Source organism: Mobula birostris, chromosome 18 (genome assembly GCF_030028105.1).
Source record: "Mobula birostris isolate sMobBir1 chromosome 18, sMobBir1.hap1, whole genome shotgun sequence".
In the NCBI taxonomy this organism is placed as follows: domain Eukaryota; kingdom Metazoa; phylum Chordata; class Chondrichthyes; order Myliobatiformes; family Myliobatidae; genus Mobula; species Mobula birostris.
Window position 1 is genome coordinate 56,779,497 of NC_092387.1, and position 26,649 is coordinate 56,806,145.

At 40.6% G+C, this 26,649-nt stretch overlaps 1 protein-coding gene across 1 annotated transcript; it reads right to left on the reverse strand.

Moving 5' to 3' along the window:
- Nucleotides 1-2,011: 2,011 nt before the first annotated feature.
- On the reverse strand, nucleotides 2,012-24,876 carry cyp1a (cytochrome P450, family 1, subfamily A). Its single transcript, XM_072282737.1, has 7 exons — nucleotides 24,785-24,876; nucleotides 23,303-24,159; nucleotides 23,074-23,200; nucleotides 22,479-22,568; nucleotides 22,263-22,386; nucleotides 17,334-17,420; nucleotides 2,012-4,597 (listed from the first exon to the last, which is right to left on the reverse strand). The coding sequence occupies exons 2-7, from the start codon at nucleotides 24,149-24,151 to the stop codon at nucleotides 4,294-4,296; spliced, it is 1,581 nt and encodes a 526-aa protein (XP_072138838.1). The 5' UTR covers nucleotides 24,152-24,159; nucleotides 24,785-24,876; the 3' UTR covers nucleotides 2,012-4,293.
- Between the last annotated feature and the right edge of the window lie 1,773 nt (nucleotides 24,877-26,649).

Below are 26,649 nucleotides of genomic sequence, written 5' to 3' on the forward strand. Positions count from 1 at the left end.
TGTTGGGAGCTTGTGTGTCCTCCCTGTGATATGCATGGGTTTCCTCCTGGTGCTCCGGTTTTCTCCCACATTCTGAGAATGTGCCATTTGCTAGGTAAATTGTCCTACAATTATGCGTGGTTTAAATAGGTGGGTTGTTGGGCATTGTGTCTTATTGGGCCAGAAGGGCCTATTCAGCACTGTATCTCTTAATCAGCCATGTTGGACTGGTGTTGGAGACTCAATGGGCCAAATGGCCTAATTCTGCTCCTATGTCTTATGGTCTTATGTTGATCATGTACACTGTTAGAATGATGACAACCCCCATGCTTCAGCTGTGGCATAGATGGTAGCACATGCCTCTGAGTCATTGACTTGTGGGTTGATACCCAGTTCTAGAAATATGAACAAGTTCATGCTCCATTGCGAGGCTCCATGTGGAAACAAACATCAAATTTCAGCTAGGAAACCTCCTGATGGAACCCAGTCAGCAAGTTTGGGATTTCTGATTTAATACAGAACTATCAGTATTTTCCGGTATATTTAGTCGTCCATTTTGTCATATCACTTTGCTCTACATGTGTGCAAATTATTTAGCATGTTTTCTAGATTTCAGCAATGGTTACATCTAAATAGTAATGAACTAGCTGTATTTGAGAAACCCCGACACATATCTGGGAGATTCCATAAAATTGCAATTTTGTCTTTTTGATCAGCAACCCCTACTATCACCATGATATATTTTATATTTTCCCATGATACAGGAGAACCTTGGCCCATTATGTCTCTGCAAGTTCTTTGGAAGAGTAATTATTTAATTCCCCTCTGCTTTTTCCCATTAGCTCATACAATTTGCTTCATAAACATAGTTATTTTATTTTCATGGGATGTTGGCAGTACTGCTAAAACCTAAATGTCCCTGAAGAAAGTGATAGTAAGCTACCTTCTTGAATTTCTGTAATTGATTCGATAAGAATTCTCTTGCTATATGGCAGAAGATTTTCAGATTCTAGTCCAGTGCCAGTGAAAGAATACTTGAAAATTTACTGATCAGGATAGTTAGTAGTGTGAAAGAGATTGTTAATCCCATGCATTTATTTCAATGCTGCCTTGAGGTGGTAGAGATGTTAAATATGGGATAGAAGGTTATGCTGAAATCTTGGCAGCAGTTTGACTTGCATATACACTCCGTGGCCACTTTATTAGGTACACCTGTATACCTGGTTGTTAATGCAAATATTTAATTAGACAATCATGTGGCAGCAACTCAATGCATAAAAGCATGCAGACATGGTCAAAAGGGTTAGATGTTTCTCAAACCAAACATTAAAGTAGCTAAGAAATGTGATCTCGGTGACTTTGACCATGGAATGATTGTTGTTGCCAGGAGAGGTGGTTTGAGTACCTCAGAAACTGCTGATCACCTGGGATTTTCACGCAGAACAGTCCCTGAAGTATGAGAGAACGATGCGAATAACAAAAAACATCCAGTCAGCAGCAGTTCTGTGGGCAAAAATGTCTTGTTAGTGAGAAAGGTCAGAAGAGAATGGTCAAAAGCTAACAGGAAGGCAACGCTGAAGGGGCACACTCAACATTTCAGGACTAGCTTCTTCCCATCTGCCATCAGATTTCTGCATGGACATTGAATCCATGAACACTACCTTACTACTTTTTTTTCTCTTTTTGCACTGCTTATTTAATTTAACTTATTTATATATACTTTTATATATTTGTACTGCTGCCACATAATAACAAATCTCATGACAGATGCCACTGATTAAACATGGATAGAATGCTTCCAAAGTTGCTGAGCGAAGTGGGGGGGGGGGTGGGAAGAGCAGAGCTTCTGGTACAAGCTTCCAAACACCTATAGATACAGGGGTGTGTTTAGAGTGTGTAAACTTGCAATATTATGCCACTGTCCACATAAAGATATAGCAATGACTGCACAGCTGGTAGTGTCACTGCTGGAAGAGGCATATAAGAAACAATAATCAGGCACGGAATTTTCAGTCACCTGGACAAGAGTGAATTGGTTAAGAAGCCAGCATAAATTTATTCAAGGCCTTTCAAAATATAGGTAGATCCTGACCCTCAGAATCCCCTCAAATACATTTCTCATCACTGATATTAGACTAGTTTCTGGCTTGTCCTTGCAGCCCTTCTTAAATAAAGACAAATTAGCACCCTTCAGTATTCCAGTATTTCTTACCTGTGGCTAATGATGCTTCAAATATCTCTTGTCAGTAAATCCTTCTCTGGTTTCCCACAAGGTCTTAGGATATACCTGGTCAGGCCCCAGAACTTTATGCATTTCCAGGCTACCAGCATCTCCTCTTTTGTAACATGGTTCTGTTTCAAGGCATTACTATTCCCTTCCCAGAATTTTCCAGTTCCCATGGCCTCTACAGTAAATACGGACAAAAAGTATTTAAAACCACGCTCATCTCCCATTGGCTCCACGTGTAGATGACCACAGTGACCCTTTTGAGGACCTATTCACTTCTTAGTTACCCTTTAGCTTTTAGCATACCCATAGAATATCTAGGAATTCTCAGCTATCTCACATTTTCTTAACTGTACTCCTATATCCCTTTTACTTCCCAAGGGATTCTCTTGGTCTCAGTTGCCTATACCACTCATAGATATCCTCTCCCCAGACCACAGCCTCAATATCCCTCATCCATCATGATTCCTAACCTCTCTAGCCTTGCCCTTTATTCTAAAATTAATGGCCTGGATGACTGCATTGAGTACAATTGCCAGACTTGCAGATGACACAGAACTTTGTAGTAGAGTGAAATGAGAGGATAGTAACAGATTTCAAGGAGATACAAACAGATTAGTAAACTGAATAGGTGGCAGATGAAATGCAATTATTAAATATGACATTTTGGTAGGAAGAACCAGAAGGGCCAGTACGGTTGTATGACCTCCTGAAGGCAGAAGGGATGACTGAAGTGCTAGATAAAAACATCATATCATTCTTCCTCAATAGAAGATGCTGCTAGAATCTCCACTAAGGAAGACTAAACAATACTAAACTCTGTTCACCTGCTGTCCACCTACACTTTGCACATTCACTCCCTGCATGACTGCGATGCAATATATACAGTCAATATACTTGTGGCCAAACAATTAAAAAGGGAATGGGAAAAAAGAGATCTGGTTATGTATGCGTAGTTCATTGGATGTGTAAAAGTATGTTCAGAAAATGGTTAATTAAATGAGGTTCTTGCATTTCTATAAAGAAACATAGAATATAAGATCAAGAAAGACATGATGAACCTACATAACACATTGGTTTGGCCACAACTGAAGCATTATGTCAAGATCTAGGTGCCATGTTAAGGACAGACGTGAAGTCTTTGGTGAGGGTGCAGAAAAATATATACTCCCAGAGATGTTAGATTGAGGCTGTTTATATATAACAAAGGTTTAACATCAATAAAGTTGCAGACATTGAGAAATTGCTCTCTTTGATGGGGCAGGTGTGTCAAGAAGTTTGGCCACATTAGGAAGGTGATTAATAAAAGACCCTAAGATGACATGAGAAATAATCATTTTAGATGATGAGTAACTAAATCTAGAATGCACAGCTGGGGATGGTAGTGGAAGCCAGTTGAGTTATAGCGTTCAAAAGGAAGTTATTTAATTCTCTGAAAAAATAGGAGGGTCGTAGGGTGGTACTAACTAGATTCTTCTTACACTGAACTACCTGTGCTATAATCATCTGATGCTTTTCAGATGCCAGCAGACCTGCTGTGCATTTTCCTTCGTTACTGACCCTTTTTATCAGCAGTCTTTCACATTTACCCGACAAAACGTCAACAGATAAACTTCAATGAGAATCAGTTGGCTGTAAAACATTCATTATATGTCGGGAAGATAACATATTATATAAGCACAGTCATTTACCTCTGTAGCAAATTATTCAATTTGATCAGAGATTAAATGTATAAACATCAAATCCCTTTATACAGTATAAAGAAGCAGTTTCATATGTTTTCCTTAATACATGATTTCTGTAGCAAAATATTTCATATTAAAAAATACAAGTACTTTCTTAAATGTGTTGATTTTGAATACAGCTTCACAAACTTCATTTTCGTATTTTTTTCATTTCTGCTTATACAGTAGGCTAATTCTTCATTGGTATTTTAAATACAAGGCAACAGTGGCACAACAGCAGCATATTTCAATAAACATGAGAAAACATACAATTTAAGGTTTAACTATTCCCTCATACCGTAGGTATATATCTGTAATATACAAAAATTGAATCCTGTCCTCCTTTTCTTAATTCGTACAGAATTAAGGCACTGCCTTGGTAGAGGAACGTTGCACAGCTTGTACTTCACATCTCTTGGGTTTCATTGTCAGTCCATATTGTGGTGTCATATCAATGTCCTGCCCAGGCCTTTTCTCAAATCTCAAATGTTGGATAAGAGTGGTGAGAAACAAGAAGACCTCTGTGCGGCCAATAGGCTCTCCAATGCATCTCCTTTTGCCCATGCCAAACAGTAGAACTTTTTCACATTCCACTTTATTGATACTTTTTCCATCAGGATTTAGAAACCGCTCTGGGTGGAACTCAAATGGGTCTTTCCAAAGGGTTCTGAAATATGGAATAGTACAAAATAAGATGTGTTACAACTTAAGCAAAAACCAATATGAAAATTAATCATTTCAACTTTTTCACATCAAACACTGGAAAGACCTCAAGCCTCTTTTAACAGCAAGAGAATGAAGAGTGCTTAACAATCAGAACTAGAACCAAGTATTGTTATCGAATGCTCAACATTGTTCAGAAGGGAAAGCAATACTTTAGTTCTGAGGTTGGAGATCTTTAAATACTGTAAAAGCCTTTGTTTTAAACTATGACCTGTCCTTTTTTTTAAACATCAAGAAGTACTTATTTCCCATAATTTTATAATGGTTTACAGTTGGCCTATACATAACATTAATATCTGGGATAAACACTACAGAAACAGATGATTCAGAGTCACAAGTCCATGCCAGTACTTTTCCACCACTGAAGTCTCACCCCATAATTTCTTCTTTTGCTTCAGTCACCCCTGTGGTAGCCAGTGCTATAATCTGATCACATTTTGGGCAAAATTGTTCTTCTGAATTTTGGATTTCTTGGTAGCTATCTTAACTTGACATCTCAAGTTATATTTCTTACAACAGATGGAAACATTTTCTCTGCAACCACCCAATGAAAACATTGTGCAAGTTTAAAGGCTGCACATGGATCACCCCTCAGAAAGAAAGGAGACCTATCTGTTTAGCTTTTCCTTATATGTATAAAATTCTTTTAAATCTTCTCTTCATCCTCTCTATTGCCTCTATATCGTTTTTTAGGATATGGCAGCCAGATTTTACACAGTCTTTCAGGTCAGGTTTGCTAATGATATATTATAACTTCCTATTTTTAAAAATCCCAGGAGATCAGCAGTTTCTGAGATACTCAAATCACCCTCGGTGGCACCTAATTAATTAACTTGTTTATTTCGGCTTTTTTCTTAAAGATGTGGTGGACATGCTCCGGCTAGCACTGCACCCCTGCATTTCGGGCCAATATGATGAAGGGTCTTGGCCTGAAACATCGACTGCTTACTCTTTTCCATAAATGTTGCCTGGCCTGCTGAGTTCCCCAGTATTTGTGCATCTTACACACCTATTGTAACTAACTCTATCTTTGGGTTATGCATTGAATGTACTATATAGAAATGGTTGCTCTTATACATTTCACCCAATTATACCAAAGGCAGTATCTCTAATATTTAAATACCTCTGCGAAAAACACTATTGCTCTTCACCTAATTTGATCCTTTCATTCTCTTATTCCTGTCCTGCTAAAACACTGGGCCTATCTGTCATGTTGTTAATCCAATTCTTCTTGCAAACTTCATTTTAGGATAATGAAGTAAACTGATAAATAAATGTAAGGTCTGTCACAGATGTGTAAGGGTTAAGTATCTATTGCTACTGCATCTGCAGAGGGAGCTCTATCTGCACAGGGAGCTCTATCTGCACAGGATCTGGTGGAAGAGATTAGTACATATGACTGCTCTCCAAGATTAAAGTTCCATATTTTTTCAGCCTGATATAAAAAAAAGTCAGTTTATTTAACATTTTGCACTACTATTAGATGTTTCACCAAATGTAAATAAACTGAATGAAACAACTTTGATCTAGATACCTTAGCAAATATAAGAATCCCATGTATGACAGCTTTTACGTTAAGAACTCTGTAGATCCCTGTAAAGTTACAAATAATATGCCTTGCCAGTTTGTGCATAAGGATATTTAAAATAATGGTATACAGAATTTGTTAACTAACTGTTAAAAAGAAGCAAGGAGACTTCAGTCTGTACCACAGTCATAGAATGGTTGCAGTTGGCTGTTTGCCCAATCTACTTGAGCAATCACTTCATCAAACTTCCTCACCCTCTCCCCATACCCCTGCAAATTTATTCATTTCTTATCTAGCAGAATACTAAAATTGACTGTCCCCTCACATTACCTCTGGTTGTATATTCCAGACCCTAGTCACTTACCCTGTATTTTCACTCTTCTCCTTTTACTTTGGTTCGATTGCCACTCAACTTCATTCCATGCGACATACTCTTGACTACTCTGCCAGTGGGAACAATCAATTTCTGTATACCTTCTATACACTTCAGCTATTCAAATACCTCCATCAGATCCCTTCACAATCTCCTGTGTTCAAATGAGTGCAACCCCTGTTTCTACAGTATCTCCTCATAATGAAGTTTAATGGAAACATTTTGGTAAATCTCATTTACACCCTTTCCAGATCCTTCACGTCTTACCTAAAGCATAGCGTCCAGAACTGGATTTAATACTTAAGTGATAGCTGAATCCCTCTTTTATACATATTCATCATGACTCTTTTAATCTTGTACTGTATGCCTCTTTTTATAAAAGCCAGGATCCCATTTGCCTTTTAATCATGTTTTCAATCTGCCTTGTTATTTTCAATGGACTATCCATATATACCCAGAGAACTCTCTGTTCCTGTATCCCTTTTAGAATTGTACCATTTCCCATTTTTCCTACCAAAACACTTAATAGTTCCTAGTATTAAAATTCATCTGTCATCAATTCACCCATTCCACAACTCTGTTTGTATTGAAATCTCTTCCTCTCCTTCTCACAGTTCACAACACCTCCAAATCTTTTTTATCATATGCAAGTTCGGAATTGTGCCTTGTATACTCAAGTCAAAGTCATTTATCTACCTTTAAATTTCAATTAAAAAACAGTGGTTCCAGTACTGACCCCTGGGGAATCCACTATAAACTCCTCTTCAGCCTGAAAACCCATCTTTCACTATTACCCTCTCTTTCCTGTTACTTAGTCAACTTTCCATCTACATTACAACACATGCTTGTATTTTTAACCTTCTATCCAAGTAACTGCTAATTCAGTCACCAATTGTTGTTTCTGGAACTTCCCTACCACCAAAGTTAAAAGGAGTGATCTGTAGTTTCCTTGTACCATTTTCTGATCAAGGGCATTACATTGCAATTTTCCAGTTCTAACGCATAACCCATGAATCTATAGATATTAGGAAGATTATAGGCAGGCTTCTGTATATCTTCCTTCCATCAATAGTAAAAGATGCATCCCATCCACATAGGTTGATTTATTCACTAAATACAGATAGCTATTCTACCAGCAGTTTATTTTTATTCCATCCAGAATATCAATTACATTTTCCTTTGTTCATGTAAGGCACTCATTCTGTACCTTAGCTCTGCATTGCTCTCTGCCTCCATGATTTCCTTTGTAGTCTCAAATGAACTGCACTTTTCCACTCACAATTCTTTTATTGTTCACATGAGTGAATACTTTGGATTACTTTTGTTCAGACTTCTCTCAAATTCTCTCTTTCTCTCTATCTCTTTCCTTTTAATTTCCCCTCTGAATTCAGTCCAGTTCTCATTGTTGTTAATGTTCTGCTCTCTGTCACAAGCTCTCCTCCATTCTGTTTTGCTGTCTGGTGTTCCCTCTCATCCGCTGAGAATTAGATTTAATTTTTCAGCACCTAATGGGAACATGTCCAGTCCATCAGAGAAAAAATTCTATCTTATAGGTCAAAATTGTTCAATTATAATTCTGTTGCCAAATTTTTATACTGTTTTACCTCGTCCAGATCTATTCTCACCCCATTGGAATGACCTATTCTTAAATTAACTATTTTAAAATTGAAAAGGTCTATGTCCTCTTCTATAAATATTATACTGAAGATAGATGTTAGATAGATTTTTACATAGTAGGGGAATTAAGGGTTATGGGGAAAAGACCAGTAAGTGGAGATGAGTCCATGGTCAGATCAGCCGTGATCTTATTGAATGTCGGAGCAGTCATGACGGACCAGATGGCTGACTCCTGCTCCTATTTCTTATGTTCATATGTTCTTATACACTGTAAAATGTTGTGATCACTTTTCCTAAATGTTCCCTCATTCTTACTTGGCCTGGCCAATTTCCAACAGCCAATTTTAGCATTGCAATATTCCTTGATCAAGAAAGTTCTTCTGAACATAATTCAAAAATTCCTCACTTCTTCCCCTCCACCCAACTAGTATTTTCTCTTAAGTTACTATTATTCCTGTTTATATGGAGAGTTGGTCTCTCGTTATCACTACTCTTAAGGCTTTTGTACATTTTCTCTTGAACATCCTCTCTTACTACCTGGTAGTCAGAAAAACAGCCCCAAGTGAGTAATTATTTCTCATTATAAATTGATAGATTCTGTCCTTATCACTCAAGGATATTCTTTCCTTTCAGCTCAACAATATTCTCCCTAACCAATAGCCAATTCCTCTCCTTATTTACCTCCCAGTTTTCTTCCTGAGCACCTTATGATGAGAATAAGGAATAATGAGAATCTACCAACCTTTAAATTTTAGCAACCATATTATTACTCTGATGATCGTCACTGGCACATTGGCCCAGCGAATAATCCAGAGATTACTACGTTTGAGATCCTGCTTCTTAATCCCTAAAATCTGCCTGCAGGACCTCACCTTTGTCATTGGTATTGATATGTGTTCTGATGAAGGTTCATTGCCATAGCTGGAAGCAAGGCAGGAGGGGTGATACTCCAAGCCAGGCTGAAACACAGTGAAATGAGATCCACTCTACCCAGCATCTTGTTAGCAAATGTGCAGTCACTGGAGAACAAAACTGAGGACCTAAGAGCAAGGTTCCTTTATCAGAGGGAAATGAGTAACTGTTGTGTTCTATATGTAATCAATCTTGGCTTACTCCTAGCACTCCAGTTTCAGCAATCAGGCCTGAAGGCTTCTCAATTCACAGGACGGACCAAAGTGCTGATCCAGAAAAGGCAAAAGGTGGAGATGTGTATTTCATGATAAACTCTTGGTAATACTCCAATGTGGCAGTTTTGTCGAACTCATGTTCCCCCGACCTTTGAACGCCTAACGATCTATTGCCATCCATTCTATTTACCTAGGGAGTTCTCCATAATGACCACAGTTTATATACTACCAGTGGCCAACTATAATCAAGCGTTGAGATACTGCATGATGCCATCTCCAAACAAGAAACAGTCCATCCCAATGCAATTCAAATCACACTTCAAGCAAGCTACTTTGAAGGAACCCCTGCCCAGTTACCATAAGCATATGATCTGTAGCACCAGAGGCCCCAACACTTTAGAGCAGGGGTGGCCAACCTTTTACATTCCATGTGTCAATTTTTTCATGCACGAGTTCTATATTAACCTATTTTACAAGAATTGAATGGGGGCACAAGAGTTGTATAGCGCATCTGAACTTGTGAGTGAAACAACTGACGCATGGAATGTAAAAGGTTGGCCACCCCTGCTTTAGAGTATTGTTATACAGGTCGACCTTCACTAATCCGACTACCAGTAATCCGGTTCCTTCGATAATCCGGCACTGATTATGCTTAATGTGATCCTTCTGTAATTTGGCATTTTCACTAATCCAGCACTCCTCAGGTCCCAATGGTGCCACAGGGCCGGACTTTAGGCAGGGCTAGGCTGGGCTGCAGCCCAGGGGCCAGAGCTGCAGAGGGACCCAAAATAGGTAGCTATCATCATGGCGGATAAAAAAAATATGAGAATGGAGCACAAAAAAGAAAAAAGAAAGAAAAAGAGGACTGTGAGAAAGGAACATTAAAAAAGACATTGAAATTGACAGAATTTTTTAAACCTGTTCTCGATGAGGCAGCAGTACCATCACTCTTGTCACAGTCTGAGACCGGTGGACAAACGGAGACTTGTTCAACAGCTAGCGCTAGCACCAGCGTTAGCACAGGACCACCGTCCTTGCCACAGTCAGCAGCTAACATTGAAGAAGCAGACAGCATGACTTTGGGATTCCTGACCACAGAGGCCTCCAAACAACCAAGTTGAGCCGCCATTAATGTTAACGTTACCGCTACTGAGGGTCCTTACAGCACTGATCCTGCTCGCTGGGGAAAGGAAACGTTAGATGATTTAGTCCGAGCATACTGGGCTAATAAAGGGCTGGAGTCCTGCCAGAATAAGTATGTGGATATCAAAGTTTCGGAATAAATATACGAACAGCAGAGACGGTTTTTCTCCAAATTTCACTTCAAACGCAAGCTCGTAAATGGTGAGTACGTATCAAGGCAATGGCTCTTATATTCCCCTTCCACTGGCTGTGTGTTTTGTTTTTTTTTCAGTGATGGTAACTGTCAGCCCATCTTCGAAACTGGCTTTAGCGACTAGAAACGTGCTGCTGAGCACATAGGAGAGCATGAAAATAGCAAACACCACAGGAAAACGATACTGACCTACGTTACACTAGCATCTGACAGCGGAAGAATAGATACAGAACTGCAAAAACAGTTCGAGTCAGAGTGTGTCTACTGGACCGACCTATTGAGAAGAGTGGTGGCGGTTGTGAAGTTTTCGGTCGAGAGGGGACTGGCTATATGAGGCTCCAGTGACATATTTGGCAGGCCTGATAACGGCAGCTACATGGGCATTCTAGAGGTAATAAGTGAGTTTGACCCGTTTTTGAAGGCGCACATACAGAAATTTGAAAATACAGGATCAGGCACCCCTTCATATGTTTCACCTAAAACACGTGAGGAATTTATTGAGCTCATGAGCGATCGAGTTCTGTCAGAGATCCTCAGTGAAGTCAAGATGGCCAAATACTTTTCTATTAGCATCAATTCAATCACAGATGTTGCACATGTAGATCAGCTCACATTCATTTTACGTTATATGTCAACTGATGGAAACATTCAGGAGTGATTCTTACGATTTCTACCCACAGAGGGGAGGCTTTATGTGAGTCTGCGCTCAGTTTTAGGAGAGATGAATATTGACATAAGTAACTGCAGGGGGCAGTGCTATGACAATGCTGCAAATATGTCCGGTGCATACAAAGGCTTACAATCCCGCATCAAGGAAATCAATAAACTTGCTGAGTGGGTTCCATGTGCAGCATACACATTGAATCTTGTTGGAATCAACAGTGTCAACTGTTGTGTTGAAACAGCTGATTTTTTCAGCTTCATGCAGAATGTGTTCAACTTCCGCTCCAAGTCAACTTCTAGGTGGAAGATGGCAACCGCAAGACTTCAGCCTAATGCGAACAAGCACATTGAAACTCTGAGGTCTCTCTCTAATGCTAGATGGGCTGCACATGCAGAAGCCACACAGGCATTGTGCGGAAATTTGGCCAATATTCAAGATTTGTTAAAGAGCGTTGCAGATGACATTAATCAGAATGTGGCAACTAGAAATGAAGCAAGGTCACTATACAAAAAAATGGACAAGCTTGAGATAGCTTTTCTGAGCAAATTGTGGCATTGCATTCTTCACTGCTTTTAAAGTGCAAGTGTTGCATTGCAAGCTGTAAATTTAGACCTGTGTAATGCTGTGGATTTGATGAGATCACTACGGGGATACATAGCAAGCTTGAGTGATCAATTTGATACTTTTGAGACCCAAGCTAAAACTATGTCTCCAACAGTCTAAGCCAACTAGGCCTAGGTCAATTTTGAGTGCTTTAGATGCTGTCCTTCAAACTAAGAATCTGCATTACTTTCTGTCCTCCCTCTTGAGTCCTGTAAGTTAAGGCCTATGTATTGTACTAAACTAAGGTCTCGGTCCACGGCTTTGATATTTAGACCAATACGACCTTTGCTCTTGTTCTTGCCTTTTTTTGCTTGGTACAGCAGCATTTTACGGTGTCGGCAGGGGTCCCGGCCCCACTAAATCCGGCCCTCGGTGCCGGATTAGTGAAGGTTAGCTATTGCTTAATGTGATCCTCCTGTAATTCGGCATTTTCACTAATCCGGCACTCCTCAGGTCCCAGTGGTGCCGGATTAGTGAAGGTCGACCTGTACTACAATAAGGAATGCCTACCATTCTATGCCCAAACCACATTTTGGTAAATCTGATTATTTGGTTGTCTTTCTCCTACCTGCATACAGACAGAGGCTAAAGAGCAAAGCTCCAGAGATTAAGACAACTAAGACGTGGTCACAGGAGTCAGAGGAGTAGTAGCGGGATTGCTTTGAGTTGGTGGACTGGGCCATGTTCAAGGACTCATCTATGGATCTGAATGAATACACCATAGTTGTTACAGACTTTATTGAAACAGCTGTAGCTGAGTGTGTTCCATAAAATTATTCAGAGACTTCTCCAAACAGAAGTCCTGGATGAACCATGAAATCTGCAATCTGCTGAGGGCCAGTTCAGAGACATTTAATTCTGGTAACCAAGAAAGTAACAAGGGATCCAAATATGATCTCCAGAAAGCCATCTCACAGGTGAAGTGGCAATTGCAACCTAAATTTTAATCAATGAAGGATGCTTGATAATTGTGGCAGGGCTTGAATGCTATCACCTCTTATAAAGTAAAATCAGGTGACATAGGAGGCAAAAGGGTTTTGCTTCCAGATACGCTCAATGCTTTCTATGTTCACTTTGACCATCAAATCATGGAGGAACCATCACAAACTCCCACAGCCCCTGATGATCCTTTGATTTCAGTCTCTGAGGCTGATGTGCAAGTAGCCTTCAGGAGGGTCAACCCATGAAAAGCACCTGGCCCACACTTGATACCTGGCATTGTTGCAGAAAAGAAGCATCCATCATCAGGGACCTCCACCTCCCAGGTTCTGCTCTCTTCTTGCTGCTGCCATTTGGAGGAAGGTACAGAAGCCTCAGGACTCAGAGCACCAGGTTCATGAACAGCTATTACCCCTCAGCCATCAGGCTCTTGAACAAAAGAGCAACTTCACTTGCCCCATCATTGAAATGTTCCCACAACATATGGACTCATTTTCAATGACTACTTGCTGTTCAGTTTACATTGAAGGAACCTGATTAATTTTCTAATCCTTCACCTAAACCAACACTTGTTTAAATTCTAAGCACTATAGATTTTTCAGATGCTATACTCCTTCTCCACCCCAACCTTATTCTAACTTCTTCCTTCTTTCTTTTAGATCGCGATGAAGGGTCTTGGCCCTAAATATTGACTCTTTGTTCCTTTCCATAGATGATGCCTGACCTGCTGAGTTCATCTGACATTTTGTGTGTGTTACATTTGTTTAAATTCACTGTTTTAAAGTCACTGGCAATCAGCTTCCTACAGCCCTTTTAATGAAACTGGACTCTGCTTCCCGATCTCCTTTAAAGCACCATTTACAGTATGTTTATAAAATTTCATTGGATTGTCTTGATTGCCAAGCTGTAATAACAAATGAATTGGGAATTTCCTGAGAATATTATTCAATTTACTGCTTGTTATTCTTGTAATTCACAATCATTTTTTGTTGTTAAAAGGTCATCCGTTACTTCCACCTTTAGTATTTAATCAACTTTTAAATAAATAAATGTGGTGCCGTAAAGACCCCCTAGGGAAATGTGCTTGTTTTGATCACCTTTTTAGTAAGGTGATGAGGTTTTAATACCACAGGAATGTTCGGGGGTGTGGGTAAGAATGATTCTTCACACATTCAGTAACTTAAGTCAGTGTGTAACTGCAGTAAAACTCTGCTGAACCAATGCCAATCCATTAAGAAGTACTTTCACATTGCCTGTGATTATGCATCCGGAACATTAATGCAATATCAAACCACACAGCGAGGGATAAAAACAAGCAGCTGCCAAGCAGCCAATGCAAACAAATTGGCGTAAGAGTATCTCATATAACATTAAGAAGAGGTCATTATCTCTACATGTGATTACCATGCTAGTTTCTTTGAAGTTGGTGCCAAGGATTTGTGGATAGTCACTGGTGGCAGTGTGCATATACAGTGACATGCAAAAGTTTTGGCACCCCTGGTCAAAATATCTGTTACTGTGAATAGTTGAGTAGAAGATGAACTGATCTCCAAAAGTCATAAAGTTTAAGATGAAACATTCTTTTCAACATTTTAAGCAAGATTAGGGTATTATTTTTGTTTTGTACAATTTTAGAGTAAAAAAGGAAAGGAGCACCATGCAAAAGTTTGGGCACCCCAAGAGATTTGAGGTGTCAGATAACTTTAACCAAGGTCTCAGACCTTAATTAGCTTGTTAGGGCTATGGCTTGTCACAGTCATCGTTAGGAAAGGCCAGGAGATGCAAATTTCAAAACTTTATAAATACCCTGACTCCTCAAACCTTGTCCCAACAATCAGCAGCCATGGGCTCCTCTAAGCAGCTGCCTAGCACTCTGAAAATTTAAATGATGCCCACAAAGCAGGAGAAGGCCATAAGAAGATAGCAAAGTGTTTTCAGGTAGCCGTTTCCTCAGTTCGTAATGTAATTAAGAAATGACAGTTAACAGAAATGGTGGAGGTCAAGTTGAGGTCTGGAAGACCAAGAAAACTTTCAGAGAGAACTGCTGGTAGGATTGCTAGAAAGGCAAATCAAAACCTCCGTTTGACTGCAAAAGACCTTCAGGAGGATTTAGCAGACTCTGGAGTGGTGGTGCACTGTTCTACTGTGCAGCGACACCTGCACAAATATGACCTTCATGGAAGAGTCATCAGAAGAAAACCTCTCCTACGTCCTCACCACAAAATTCAGCGTCAGAAGTTTGCAAAGGAACATCTAAACAAGCCTGATGCATTTTGGAAACAAGTCCTATGGTCTGATGATGTTAAAATAGAACTTGTTGGCCGCAATGAGCAAAGGTATGTTTGGAGAAAAAAGGGTGCAGAATTTCATGAAAAGAACACCTCTCCAACTATTAAGCACAGGGATGGATCAATAATGCTTTGGGCTTGTGTTCCAGCCAGTGGCACGGGGAACGTTTCACTGGTAGAGGGAAGAATGAGTTCAATTAAATACCAGCAAATTCTGGAAGCAAACATCATACCATCTGTAAAAAAGCTGAAGATGAAAAGAGGATGGCTTCTGCAACACGATAATGGTCCTAAACACACCTCAGAATCCACAATGGACTACCTCAAGAGGCGCAAGCTGAGTGTTTTGCCATGGCCCTCACAGTCCCCTGACCTAAACATCTGTGGATAGACCTCAAAAAGAGCAGTGCATGCAAGACGGCCCAAGAATCTCACAGAACTAGAAGCCTTTTGCAAGGAAGAATGGGCGAAAATCCCCCAAACAAGAATTGAAATACTCTTAGCTGGTTACAGAAAGCATTTACAAGCTGTGATACTTGCCAAAGGGGGTGTTACTAGGCACTTAACCACACATTGCTCTGCGACAACACCGGTGCCAAGCTGTATCGGCCCTTGCGCCCTTCCATTGGACAACATCGGTGGCGTGGAGAGGGAAGACTTGCAGCATGGGCAGCTGCCGGTCTTCCATACAACCTTGCCCAGGCCTGCACCCTGGAAACCTTCCAAGGTGCAAATCCATGGTCTCACAAGACTAATGGATTCCTATTTTTTTTTTTTTTTTTTTTTACTAAGTACTGACCATGCAGGGTGCCCAAACTTTTGCTTCAGGCCCTTTTCCTTTTTTGTTATTTTGAAACTGTAAAAGATGGAAATGAAAAAAGTAATCTTGTTTAAAATATTAAAGAAATGTGTCATCTTTAACTTTATGCCTTTTGGAAATCAGGTCATCTTTTATTCGCTTAGCTATTCACAGTAACAGAAATTTTGACCAGGGGTGCCCAGACTTCTGCATGCCACTGTATGGTAATGTGAAAAGTTGGATGGATAATGAAAGGGGAGTCACAATGGAACTGTGCATTAAAGTCTCAGATTCATGACAGTTTTCGTGTTTGCACTTTTTAATAGTTTTGCAGCAACAAGAGCTGCTCAGTCTTATTCCCATGGTGCTAATAATTAATCGGTTGGCATAAATAGCACCATACACATGACACAAAACACCTCTATCAGAAATTTCTGTAATACACAAGAAACACATTAGTTTCTACAGACTGTGTATTATGCTCCATTCCAATCAATAAAACTTTGAATGAGTAATGAGTAATTGGTCTAAATTAAAGTAATTGGAACAGCTATACAGAGTTATATGCATAGGCTATAAACATTCAGCTTTAAGGGTTACATGATACCATGGTGGGTTGTATCTGGTGTCCATATGTAAGTTCTGGGAATATGACTAATTAAATTTATTGCAAATGGGCACAATGTTTTCACTTATAATAATATAACTCCATCAGTCCAAAAGCATTACAGAACTTTATAAATCCTCAGGAAGCAGTTGTTAATAAAGTTATAGGATATAAATCAAACTGTTTGTGCCCACCAGAGCTACTCCTAGCCTAAGAGAGAGGATTTTGTTTATTTTTCCATTTTATGGGTAAGACTATTTACACAAGTATTTGGGAGGACAGAAATACAAGCTGGCATGGGCTTATGAACATCATGCAAAAGGAAGATGCTTTTCAAATTATCTGATCATCATATTAACCAGGAATTTTAACAAGAATCTTATCTTGCCATTTCCCATTGTATGCTTAATATAATAGCCTTTTACTTCCCCTTATTTTATTCAAGTGAAGGATAACTGTTACAGGGAAAAGGACTTACAATATAGATTTCCAATAAGAGTAAATTTAAAACAACTAATCATATTAACATACGAAAGCTCTATTGAACTCAGATTCACTTCAGCACTGCTTTTCTGATGAATTTCACAAACCACGTTGGATAAAGACCGCATCCAACTAAATTAAGTAAGGCAACAAACGTAACTCCAATTTGGAATGAAAAAAGTATCCAATTACTGCTGTTCAAATACCAATCTCAACAAACTGGGGTTTCCAACTCCTTTCTGCAGTCTCACACTGGACTTTAAAATATTCTGAAAAAAGATGTGAGAACATACTAAAGCAGCCAAAATCTACTTACAAATCATGATTCACTTGCCACTGGTTCACAAAAACACACGTGTTTGTAGGGACGAAATATCCGTTTAATGATGTATCTTTCGTTGTGCTGAAATGGAAAATGAATTTGATATAGTACTGCTCAGAACTCAATACATCTAATTTTTCTTTGGTTAATATGCTACATTGTGAAAGTCAGTGAGGGTACTATTGAAAGCCATATGAGACATCATCCTGAGCGCAGTCATTATCTATTATCATAGGCAATAGAAAGTCAAGCCTTCTCACACATCTGGGAATTATGGATGGTGGCTTTGGGCTGTCACAGAAGCAGATTCAAAAAGAGGTCCTCCTAACTAGCTTGCACATTTTCTTGCATAAAGTAACTGGAGATGATGATTGTTAGAATTCAACCTGACATTGATTTATTTTTCACTCTTTAAATAGTGGAAGAACTATAGCCTCTGGCATAAATTAATGTTTAAAACAAGGTGCTGCAGGCTGCAGAAAGAGTGAGTGGCGTGGGTATCTGGGAGATGCATCAGCAAGTTATTGGAAATCACCACTCCCTGTCAGACTCTGATTCAGACCCCAGTGGCACAGCAAAGATCAGTGAAAAGAAATCTTTGCACTGTGTACCTACATGGAGTGACTCATTACAGTGATAGCACTCTCGCTCATTATGCAAACCTATGGATCTGATTACCAACTATCATTGCAGTTACTGAAAGCTGTTACCACAACTTTACTTATATCTTGGAAATATATTAATCCATTAGCACATAAATATCTAACAATCCCCAGACATATAGTTAAGGGAGAATTACCAATGAAGTTATAGCAGCAACTCTCCCCTCCTATAAGACAGCAAAACTAGTCCTATTCCTAAAACAAGGATTTTATTATATCGAAGTAATAACCCATAAAGAATAGAAAATAGAGACAGCACTGCCACCACACGAATGGAGTAGTCACTTACTGGAACATGTAACATGAATACGCACACAAGAAGGTCCTACAATTGCAGTGAGGCACATGATCATGATATTTGTTTCAATGCTCGTTGTCATCATTGTGGCTATCCCTCGAGGTCGAGGATGTTGGTCTTCGTTCTGTTGATCTACTTATGGGCTCTCAAGTGACTTATGAGTCCAATCTTGGCTTTGAAAGTTCTTCTGCACTCAGGACAGGTAGTTCCAGATGGCAGATCAGGCTTTGGTTGTTGCTGCCTCTCTTTCCATTTTCTTCTCTTTTCTTCTAATTCTTCACATCTGTTGGCTTCGAAAGTTGCTGTTCCTTCTCGGATGATGGCTTGCCAGAGTTTCCTGTCCTTGGCAATGGTTTCCCAATTGTTGAAATGTAACAATTTCAATGCTACAGTTTAAGTAATAAATATCGATCAGAATGCCAGGAAGAACTCCAGTGCTTAACTTTGAGAGGATAAGCTGCACCACAATTTACCAGCTCATCCGAAAGATGGAAGACTGAAATGGTAGCCTGGGGATTGTCAAGGGAAGTTCCAGACTGTATGTATAAGGAGATGGGGTGGGGGTTGGGAGTGGGGAGTGGAGTTGTTGGTGGGATGGTGTGTTACAGATGTTAAAAGTCTCAATGACAGGAATCTTCCAAACACATGCAACCAAGTTTTAATCTACAATTTGAGAGGGAGAAGGGAAACTCGGAAGTGTCAGTATTACAGTTGAACAAAAGGAACTATGGTGCTATGAGGGAGGAGCTGGCCAATGTTCAATGGAACAATACCCTAGCAGGGATGACAGTGGAACAGCAATGGCAGGTGTTTCTGGGAATAATGCGGAAGGTGCAGGATCAGTTCATTCCAAAGAGGAAGAAAGATCCTAAGGGGAGTAAGGGGAGGCCGTGGCTGACAAGGGAAGTAATGGACAGTATAAAAATAAAAGAGAAGAAGTATAACATAGCAAAGAGAAGTGGGAAGCCGGAGGATTGGGAAACTTTTAAAGAGCAACAGAAGGTAACTAAAAAGGCAATACACGGAGAAAAAATGAGGTACAAAGGTAAACTAGCCAAGAATTTAGGGAGGATAGTAAAAGCTTCTTTAGGTATGTGAAAAGGAAAAAAATAGTTAAGACCAAAATTGGGCCCTTGACGACAGAAACGGGTGAATTTATTATGGGGAACAAGGAAATGGCAGACGAGTTGAACAGGTACTTTGGATTTGTCTTCACTAGGGAAGACACAAACAATCTCCCAGATATAATAGTGGCCAAAGGACCTAAGGTAATGGATGAACTGAAGGAAATTTATATTAGGCAGGAAATGGTGTTGGATAGACTGTTGGACTTGAAGGCTGATAAGTCCCCGGGACCTGATGGTCTGCATCCCAGGGTACTTGAGGTGGCTTTAGAAATCGTGGACGCATTGGTAATCATTTTCCAAAGTTTTATAGATTCAGGATCAGTTCCTGTGGATTGGAGGGTGGCTAATGTTGTCCCTCTCTTCAAGAAGGGAGGAAGAGAGAAAACACGGAATTATAGACCGGTTAGCTTGACGTCGGTGGTGGGAAAGATGCTGGAGTCAATTATAAATGATGAAATTACGACATATCTGGATAGCAGTAACAGGATCGGTCCGAGTCAGCATGGATTTACGAAGGGGAAATCGTGCTTGACTAATCTTCTGGAATTTTTTGAGGATGTAACTATGAAAATGGACAAGGGAGAGCCAGTGGATGTAGTGCACCTGGACTTTCAGAAAGCCTTTGATAAAGTCCCACATAGGAGATTAGTGGGCAAAATTAGGGCACATGGTATTGGGGGCAGAGTACTGATGTGGATTGAAAATTGGCTGGCTGACAGAAAACAAAGAGTAGCGATTAACGGGTCCCTTTCGGAATGGCAGGCGATGACCAGTGGGGTACCGCAGGGTTCAGTGCTGGGACCGCAGCTATTTACAATATATACTAATGATTTAGATGAGGGAATTAAAAGTAACATTAGCAAATTTGCTGATGACACAAAGCTGGGTGGCAGTGTGAAATGTGAGGAGGATGTTATGAGAATGCAGGGTGACTTGGACAGGCTGGGTGAGTGGGCAGATGCAGTTTAATGTGGATAAATGTGAGGTTATCCACTTTGGTGGTAAGAACAGGAAGGCAGATTATTATCTAAATGGAGTCAAGTTAGGAAAAGGGGAAGTACAACGAGATCTAGGTGTTCTTGTACATCAGTCACTGAAAGCAAGCATGCAAGTACAGCAGGCAGTGAAGAAAGCTAATGGCATGCTGACCTTCATAACAAGGGGAATTGAGTATAAGAGCAAAGAGGTCCTTCTGCAGCTGTATGGGGCCCTGGTGAGACCATACCTAGAGTACTGTGTGCAGTTTTGGTCTCCAAATTTGAGGAAGGACATTCTTGCTTTTGAGGGAGTGCAGTGCAGGTTCACAAGGTTAATTCCCAGGATGGCGGGACTGTCATATGTCGAAAGATTGGAGTGACTGGGCTTGTATACGCTGGAATTTAGAAGGCTGAGAGGGGATCTTATTGAAACATACAAGAATATTAAGAGATTGGACACGCTGGAGGCAGGAAGCATGTTCCCGCTGATGGGTGAGTCCAGAAACAGAGGCCACAGTTTAAGAATAAGGGGTAGGCCATCTAGAACAGAGTTGAGGAAAAACTTTTTCACCCAGAGAGTGGTGGATATATGGAATGCTGTGCCCCAGAAGGCTGTGGAGGCCAAGTCTCTGGATGCTTTCAAGAAAGAGATGGATAGAGCTCTTAAAGATAGCAGAATCAAAGGTTATGGGGATAAGGCAGGAACTGGATACTGATTGTGGATGATCAGCCATGATCACAGTGAATGGCAGTGCTGGCTTGAAGGGCCGAATGGCCTACTCCTGCACCTATTGTCTATTGTCTATAACCAAGTCACCTTTCTGCATCTCCTCTGTAATACATTTTTGATTAATTTTGTTTCAGGCCTGAGTTACTAGAATTCATTTGGAAACACATTCAACAGTGATTTTTAAAAAGGAATTAAACATATACAGTCAGTGGTCCCTTGATTTTGCACAGGAGGTATTTCTGTATGTTTGTGATCTTCTTCTGCTGTAGCCCATCTGCTTCATGGTATGACAAGTTGTATGTTCAGAGATGCTCTTCTGCACAATGCTGCTGTGCACCACATGGCTATTTGAACTACTGCCATCTCCCTGTCAGCGTGAACCAGTCTGGCCATTCTCCTCTGACCTCTCTCATTAACAAGGCACCTTCACCCAGAGAACTGCCACTTACTAGATCTTTTTTGTTTCTTGTACAATTCTCTGTAAACTCCAGAGACTGTTGTGTGTGAAAATCCCAGGAGATCAGCATTTTCTGAGATACTCAAACTACCCTGTCTGGCACCAACATGATCAAAGTCACATAGATCACATTTCTTCCCCATTCTGATATTTGGTCCGAACAACAACTGAACCTTTCGACCATGTCTGCATGGTAGCATAGTAGTTAGCACAACACATTGTGGTACCAGTGATCTGGGTTCAATTCCAGATTTGGAATTGTGTACATTCTCTCTGGGACTTCATTGCTTTTGTCCAGGTGCTCCAATTTCCTCCCACATTCCAAAGACTACCAGTTGCTAGGTTAATTGGTCATTGTTAATTGTCCCGTAATTAGACTAGGGTTAAATCAGGGGATTTCTAGGTAGAGCAGTTCGATGCCAGAAGGGTCTATTACATGCTGTATCTCTATAAATAAAAATGTTATGAGATGCTGCCACACATTGGCTGATTCGATATTTACATTAACCAGCAGGTGTATAGGTATACCTAATAAAGTGGCCATTGAGTGCACTTCCAAAGGAAGTAAGTTCAGGACTGTAGAGAGAAGCTAACAAGCTAACATTAATTGAATATCTTATTCGAAGAGATACAATGGGTCAAAACTGTAGTTCATGCATGAAGCTGCCTTACCAGTGAGGAATGGTAAATGGTAGAAAGGATGAGTGTCGGAAGGTCTCCATGATGAAAGCTTCAGTGTAGGGCAGTAACAGCTTGTCTGCTATCCTTGGGCTTCTGTCTTTCCCAATGTTCTCATCTGAAAGGAGGATAAAGATCAATTGTATCAGATGCTGAAACCAGGATGAAAAATGTCACCCCAGGAATAAAACTGAATCCTCTCAGACACACCTATTTCCTTGTGCAATTTCTTCTGAATTTCAGGATAAGAGACCAGGTACATAACAGACCAGGTGAGAGCAGTAGTAATGGTGTCGAAACCTGAAAACAGAAAAGAGAACAAAGGTTTTTAAATGATAGGTTCTCTAGTTAGTCATTACAGAAATCTTTAGGTGGTGTAAGAGGGTTCATAATCATACCCCATAATATACAAACAAGAGAAAATATGCAGATGCTGGATCCTGACGAAGGGTATCAGCTGGAAATGGTGACTGTTTACTCTTTTCCATTGTAGCTGCCTAGCCTGTTGAGTTCCTCCAGCATTTTGAGTTATTACCCCATAATATACACTTTTGGATTTAGAGGGTTGAGGAAAGAGTATCATTGAAATGAAATTAACTTATCTACACAAGAGAGAAACTAAACTCAGCAAAACTGCAATCTTGAACATCCAGTGAGCAATTTATTTATTGGCAAGATCTTTGCTGTCCTCAAATCCCAAGAACCCACCTCAAATCCCAAAAATATAGTTCAGCACTTTCAAGAACTGAACAGTTGACCCCCATGGATGCAGTTTCCTGGCTGGGGATAAAAGTGCCGCTCTTACCAGCTCCAAATAAGTCATTCACAATGCCAACGATTTTTTCATCGGATATTTGAATATTAGCATTTTCGTCCACTTTTTTGTCCTGGCAATGTCCAATCAGAGAATCGGTTATATCCCGAATGTTATCCTGGAGAAAAAGATAGGTGGAAACGCACGGGTTAGTTGCGATTACGCTTTTCACAAAGAGTAAGTTCACATTTATAAAATATGACCATTAACATGGTCTTACCTTGTCAAAAGTGCGGTAATGCTCCTTTACAATGTTCTCAACGAAAGTTATGAATCTTCTGTTTAAGGCGATAAACTTGTCCATGGAATAGTTCGGGAGGAATCTCAGGATTGGGATGAAATCGGCGGGGTTGCCCGAGGCTACAGTTTTCACGAACTCATCGCTCACGTTGACGATGTTAAGGAGATCTTGATCGTTGTGGCTGTATCGCTTGCCAAAGCACAGAGCGCAAATTACATTGGCTACCGACACCACGAGGTATCTCGCTGGGTCGAAGCTGCCTCTTGTCTTCATCTGTTCGGTAAAGATCTCGACCAGGTACTGCGCCTCGCTGCAGACATGCTCCTCCAATAGGCAGGAGTGGGTGGAATTTTTACACTCTTCAGCTGAAAAGGTGCGCAGCGCATTTTGCGCCAGTTTTCGGCGCAGTCTCCAAACTTCGCTGTAATCGCTGCTGAAAGTCAAGCTTTTGCCCTCGCTGATAAACTTGAAGCTGTGGAGGTCTGGCCGGCCAGAAAAGTCGTCCCCTTGCTTGATCAGTGCTTGCTTTAAAGTGTCCAACCCGCTGAGAACCAGCACTGGCCGGGTACCGATCCGAATCTGGAAAATGTCTCCGTACTGCTCGCTCATGGAGGTGAGAGCCAGGTGAGGGTTATCCCCCAGCGACAGCGTGTGCCCAATGACCGGCACACTCAGCGGACCTGGCGGTTGCTTCAGACCCTTGGGAACTTTCCTTCTAGAAGCGCGGATCAGCAGGAATAGCACAGAGAAGACCGCGAACCCGGTGAATACCTCGGTGACTGACAAGGTCATGAGACTGACCACCATTCGGCTGCCAACGCTCCACATCGTGTTACCTGTGCGAGAATAGTGAGCTTCTAAACACCGAGTATCAAGAAACACGTCTTTTACCAGATCCCCAAATCTCCTTAATGAAACGTCCCGGATTTACCACCCCCCCCCCATTAACTTCGCGTTCTTTTAAGATGCTCCTTTCCTCAAGCTTTAGGCTATTTGTATGGTCCAACATCAGTGTTTTTTTAAATAATATTATGTAAATGATTTGGAACGATTTTGCAAAGATAGATAAGACGCTATGCAAATAGTGCTATTGTTTGAATTATCCCACGAGCTTTAGCAACTAAGAGCAATTCTGCAAATACTGTATTTGATTTTGTCTTTGCACAGTGATTCTCGCTGCTGTATTTTATCGTCCGGTTTCAGCAAGGCGACGCAAAAACGTGGAGGTGGTAGTAATTGAGCATAAGAGCAAGAAACACCTAGTCCTGATGTGCGTGCAATTAAATTAGTATCTTGTTAGTGTCATTTGTATAACTTGTCTCTGCGTCTGCAGCTGTGCCCTTGGCGCTCTGCTAAACGCGACAAATCTCAGAGCAACATTTAAACAACAGGCAGGACTCAGCGGAGAATTTTTTCAGAACCGGGACACCAGTCACCCATACACAATCAGTTTATGCCTACCTTTCCCCTTTCAAGACAGAGCCACCTTGCTGGCAAAGACTTGGCAATTGCAGGTTTGCAGCTAACGGCCAGCTCTGCGAGACGCTGGCACAATGAGATGCAGACACTAAATGCATGCCTTTTATAGACATCTCCTGTGCGCCTGATTGGCTGCAGGTCACATGTAGAAGTGTGATCGGACTAATTCTCTGCCAGCCCTAAACAACTTTCGCAATTCTTGGAGAATAAATTTATACAATTCGAAAATGAAGTGAATCATTTATTTAATGACAAAAGACAAAGCAACATTTTGATTGTAACTTCGTCACTGTCCAACACAGGTCCCTGATCTACTTGCCCCCTCCCCCCACCTCTAAGTATTCAAGGCAGTGCACACTACACCCTGAACCGAAACATAAATTTACGGGTTAATTAATTATTAATATTTCTCCCACATTTCATGAATCCGAATTGCCAGTAAATCCCCAGGATTCGCAGCTATTAAATCAGCCTGATAATGAGCAAAACTTTGATAATCACCCAGGATCTTAACCTGTCGTTCTTTCTGTTACATGCTCACTGGGTAGTTATGTATTACCTGTATTATCTATTTGTATTGGCGATTTACAACTTTATCGGTATTGTCTTAATATTTGCAGCTGTGAATAGATGAAATATTCCTTTTCAGAATTCCTGTCCTTCGTGCGTGCAGTTTAAAATCGAAAAGAAACTGAATTGAGATGAGAATTTATTTTTCGCCCAGAATATGGCGAATCTTTAGACATTTCAACTCAAGACGGTTCAAGAATTTAAGTCGCTGAGAGTAATCATAACAGAGAGTCGTCATAACATTTTCAAGACATTCGGGAAATCAAGTTGCTGGCGAACAAGTGCGAAGGGTAATTGTGGGACTTGCTAATCAAAAATAATAAAGCGCAATTTAATATATATTTCTAACATCTGGGGCAGTAAGAGGTTCCTGTTAAATGGCAGACAAATAGCGAAGGTGTCTTGGCCCGTTCCTGTTTTCATTGCTCTTCGTGTTTGAGATTGTGCAGATGCTGGCAATTCAGAGGTGCTGCAGGAATTCAGCAGGTCAGGCAGCATCTGTGCAGAAAGGGTCGACGTTTGGCCGAGGTTCTCGCTTCTTTCTCCTTCCTTTTCAGTTCTGATGAAAGGTCTAGCCCCAAATATCGACTCTCTATTCCTCCGCATAGATGCTGCCTGGCCTGCTGAGCTCCTTCAGCATTTTCTGCGTGTTACTTTGTTATATTCTAACCTTGTAAGAAATACTACTTGATACAATAGTTTCATCAAATATATAATAGCCATACTGAAAATGTATAAATAACGCTTTTATATGAACTATATTTTTATGAACTTGTTACAAGATATATCAATATTTGTTTATAATTCTATACTTATAGGTCATTATAATGTACAATATCACATTACATGGCTGATCATGGTCTATGACGGTGATTGCTCTTGGCAAATTCTACAGAAGTGGTTGGCTATTGCCTTCTACTGGGCAGTGTCTTTACAAGACAGGTGACCACAGCCATTATCAATACTCATCAGAGATTGTCTGCCTGGCATCAACGGTCATATAACCAGGACTTGAGATATGCACCAGCTGCTCATATGACCATCCACCACCTGCTCCCATGGCTTCACGTGTCCCTGATTTGGGGGGGGTGGGGGAGCTGGTGCTACACCTTGCCCAAGGGTAACCTGCAGGCTAGTGGAGAGAGGGAATGCCTTATACTTTCTTTGGTAGAGGTGTATTTCCACCCCACCACCCAATTTATAGGTAAGTATGTTTATGCATTCTTTACTGATGGCCCCCAGAGCTTGAGGATAACTTGCAGCCAATTAATGGATTC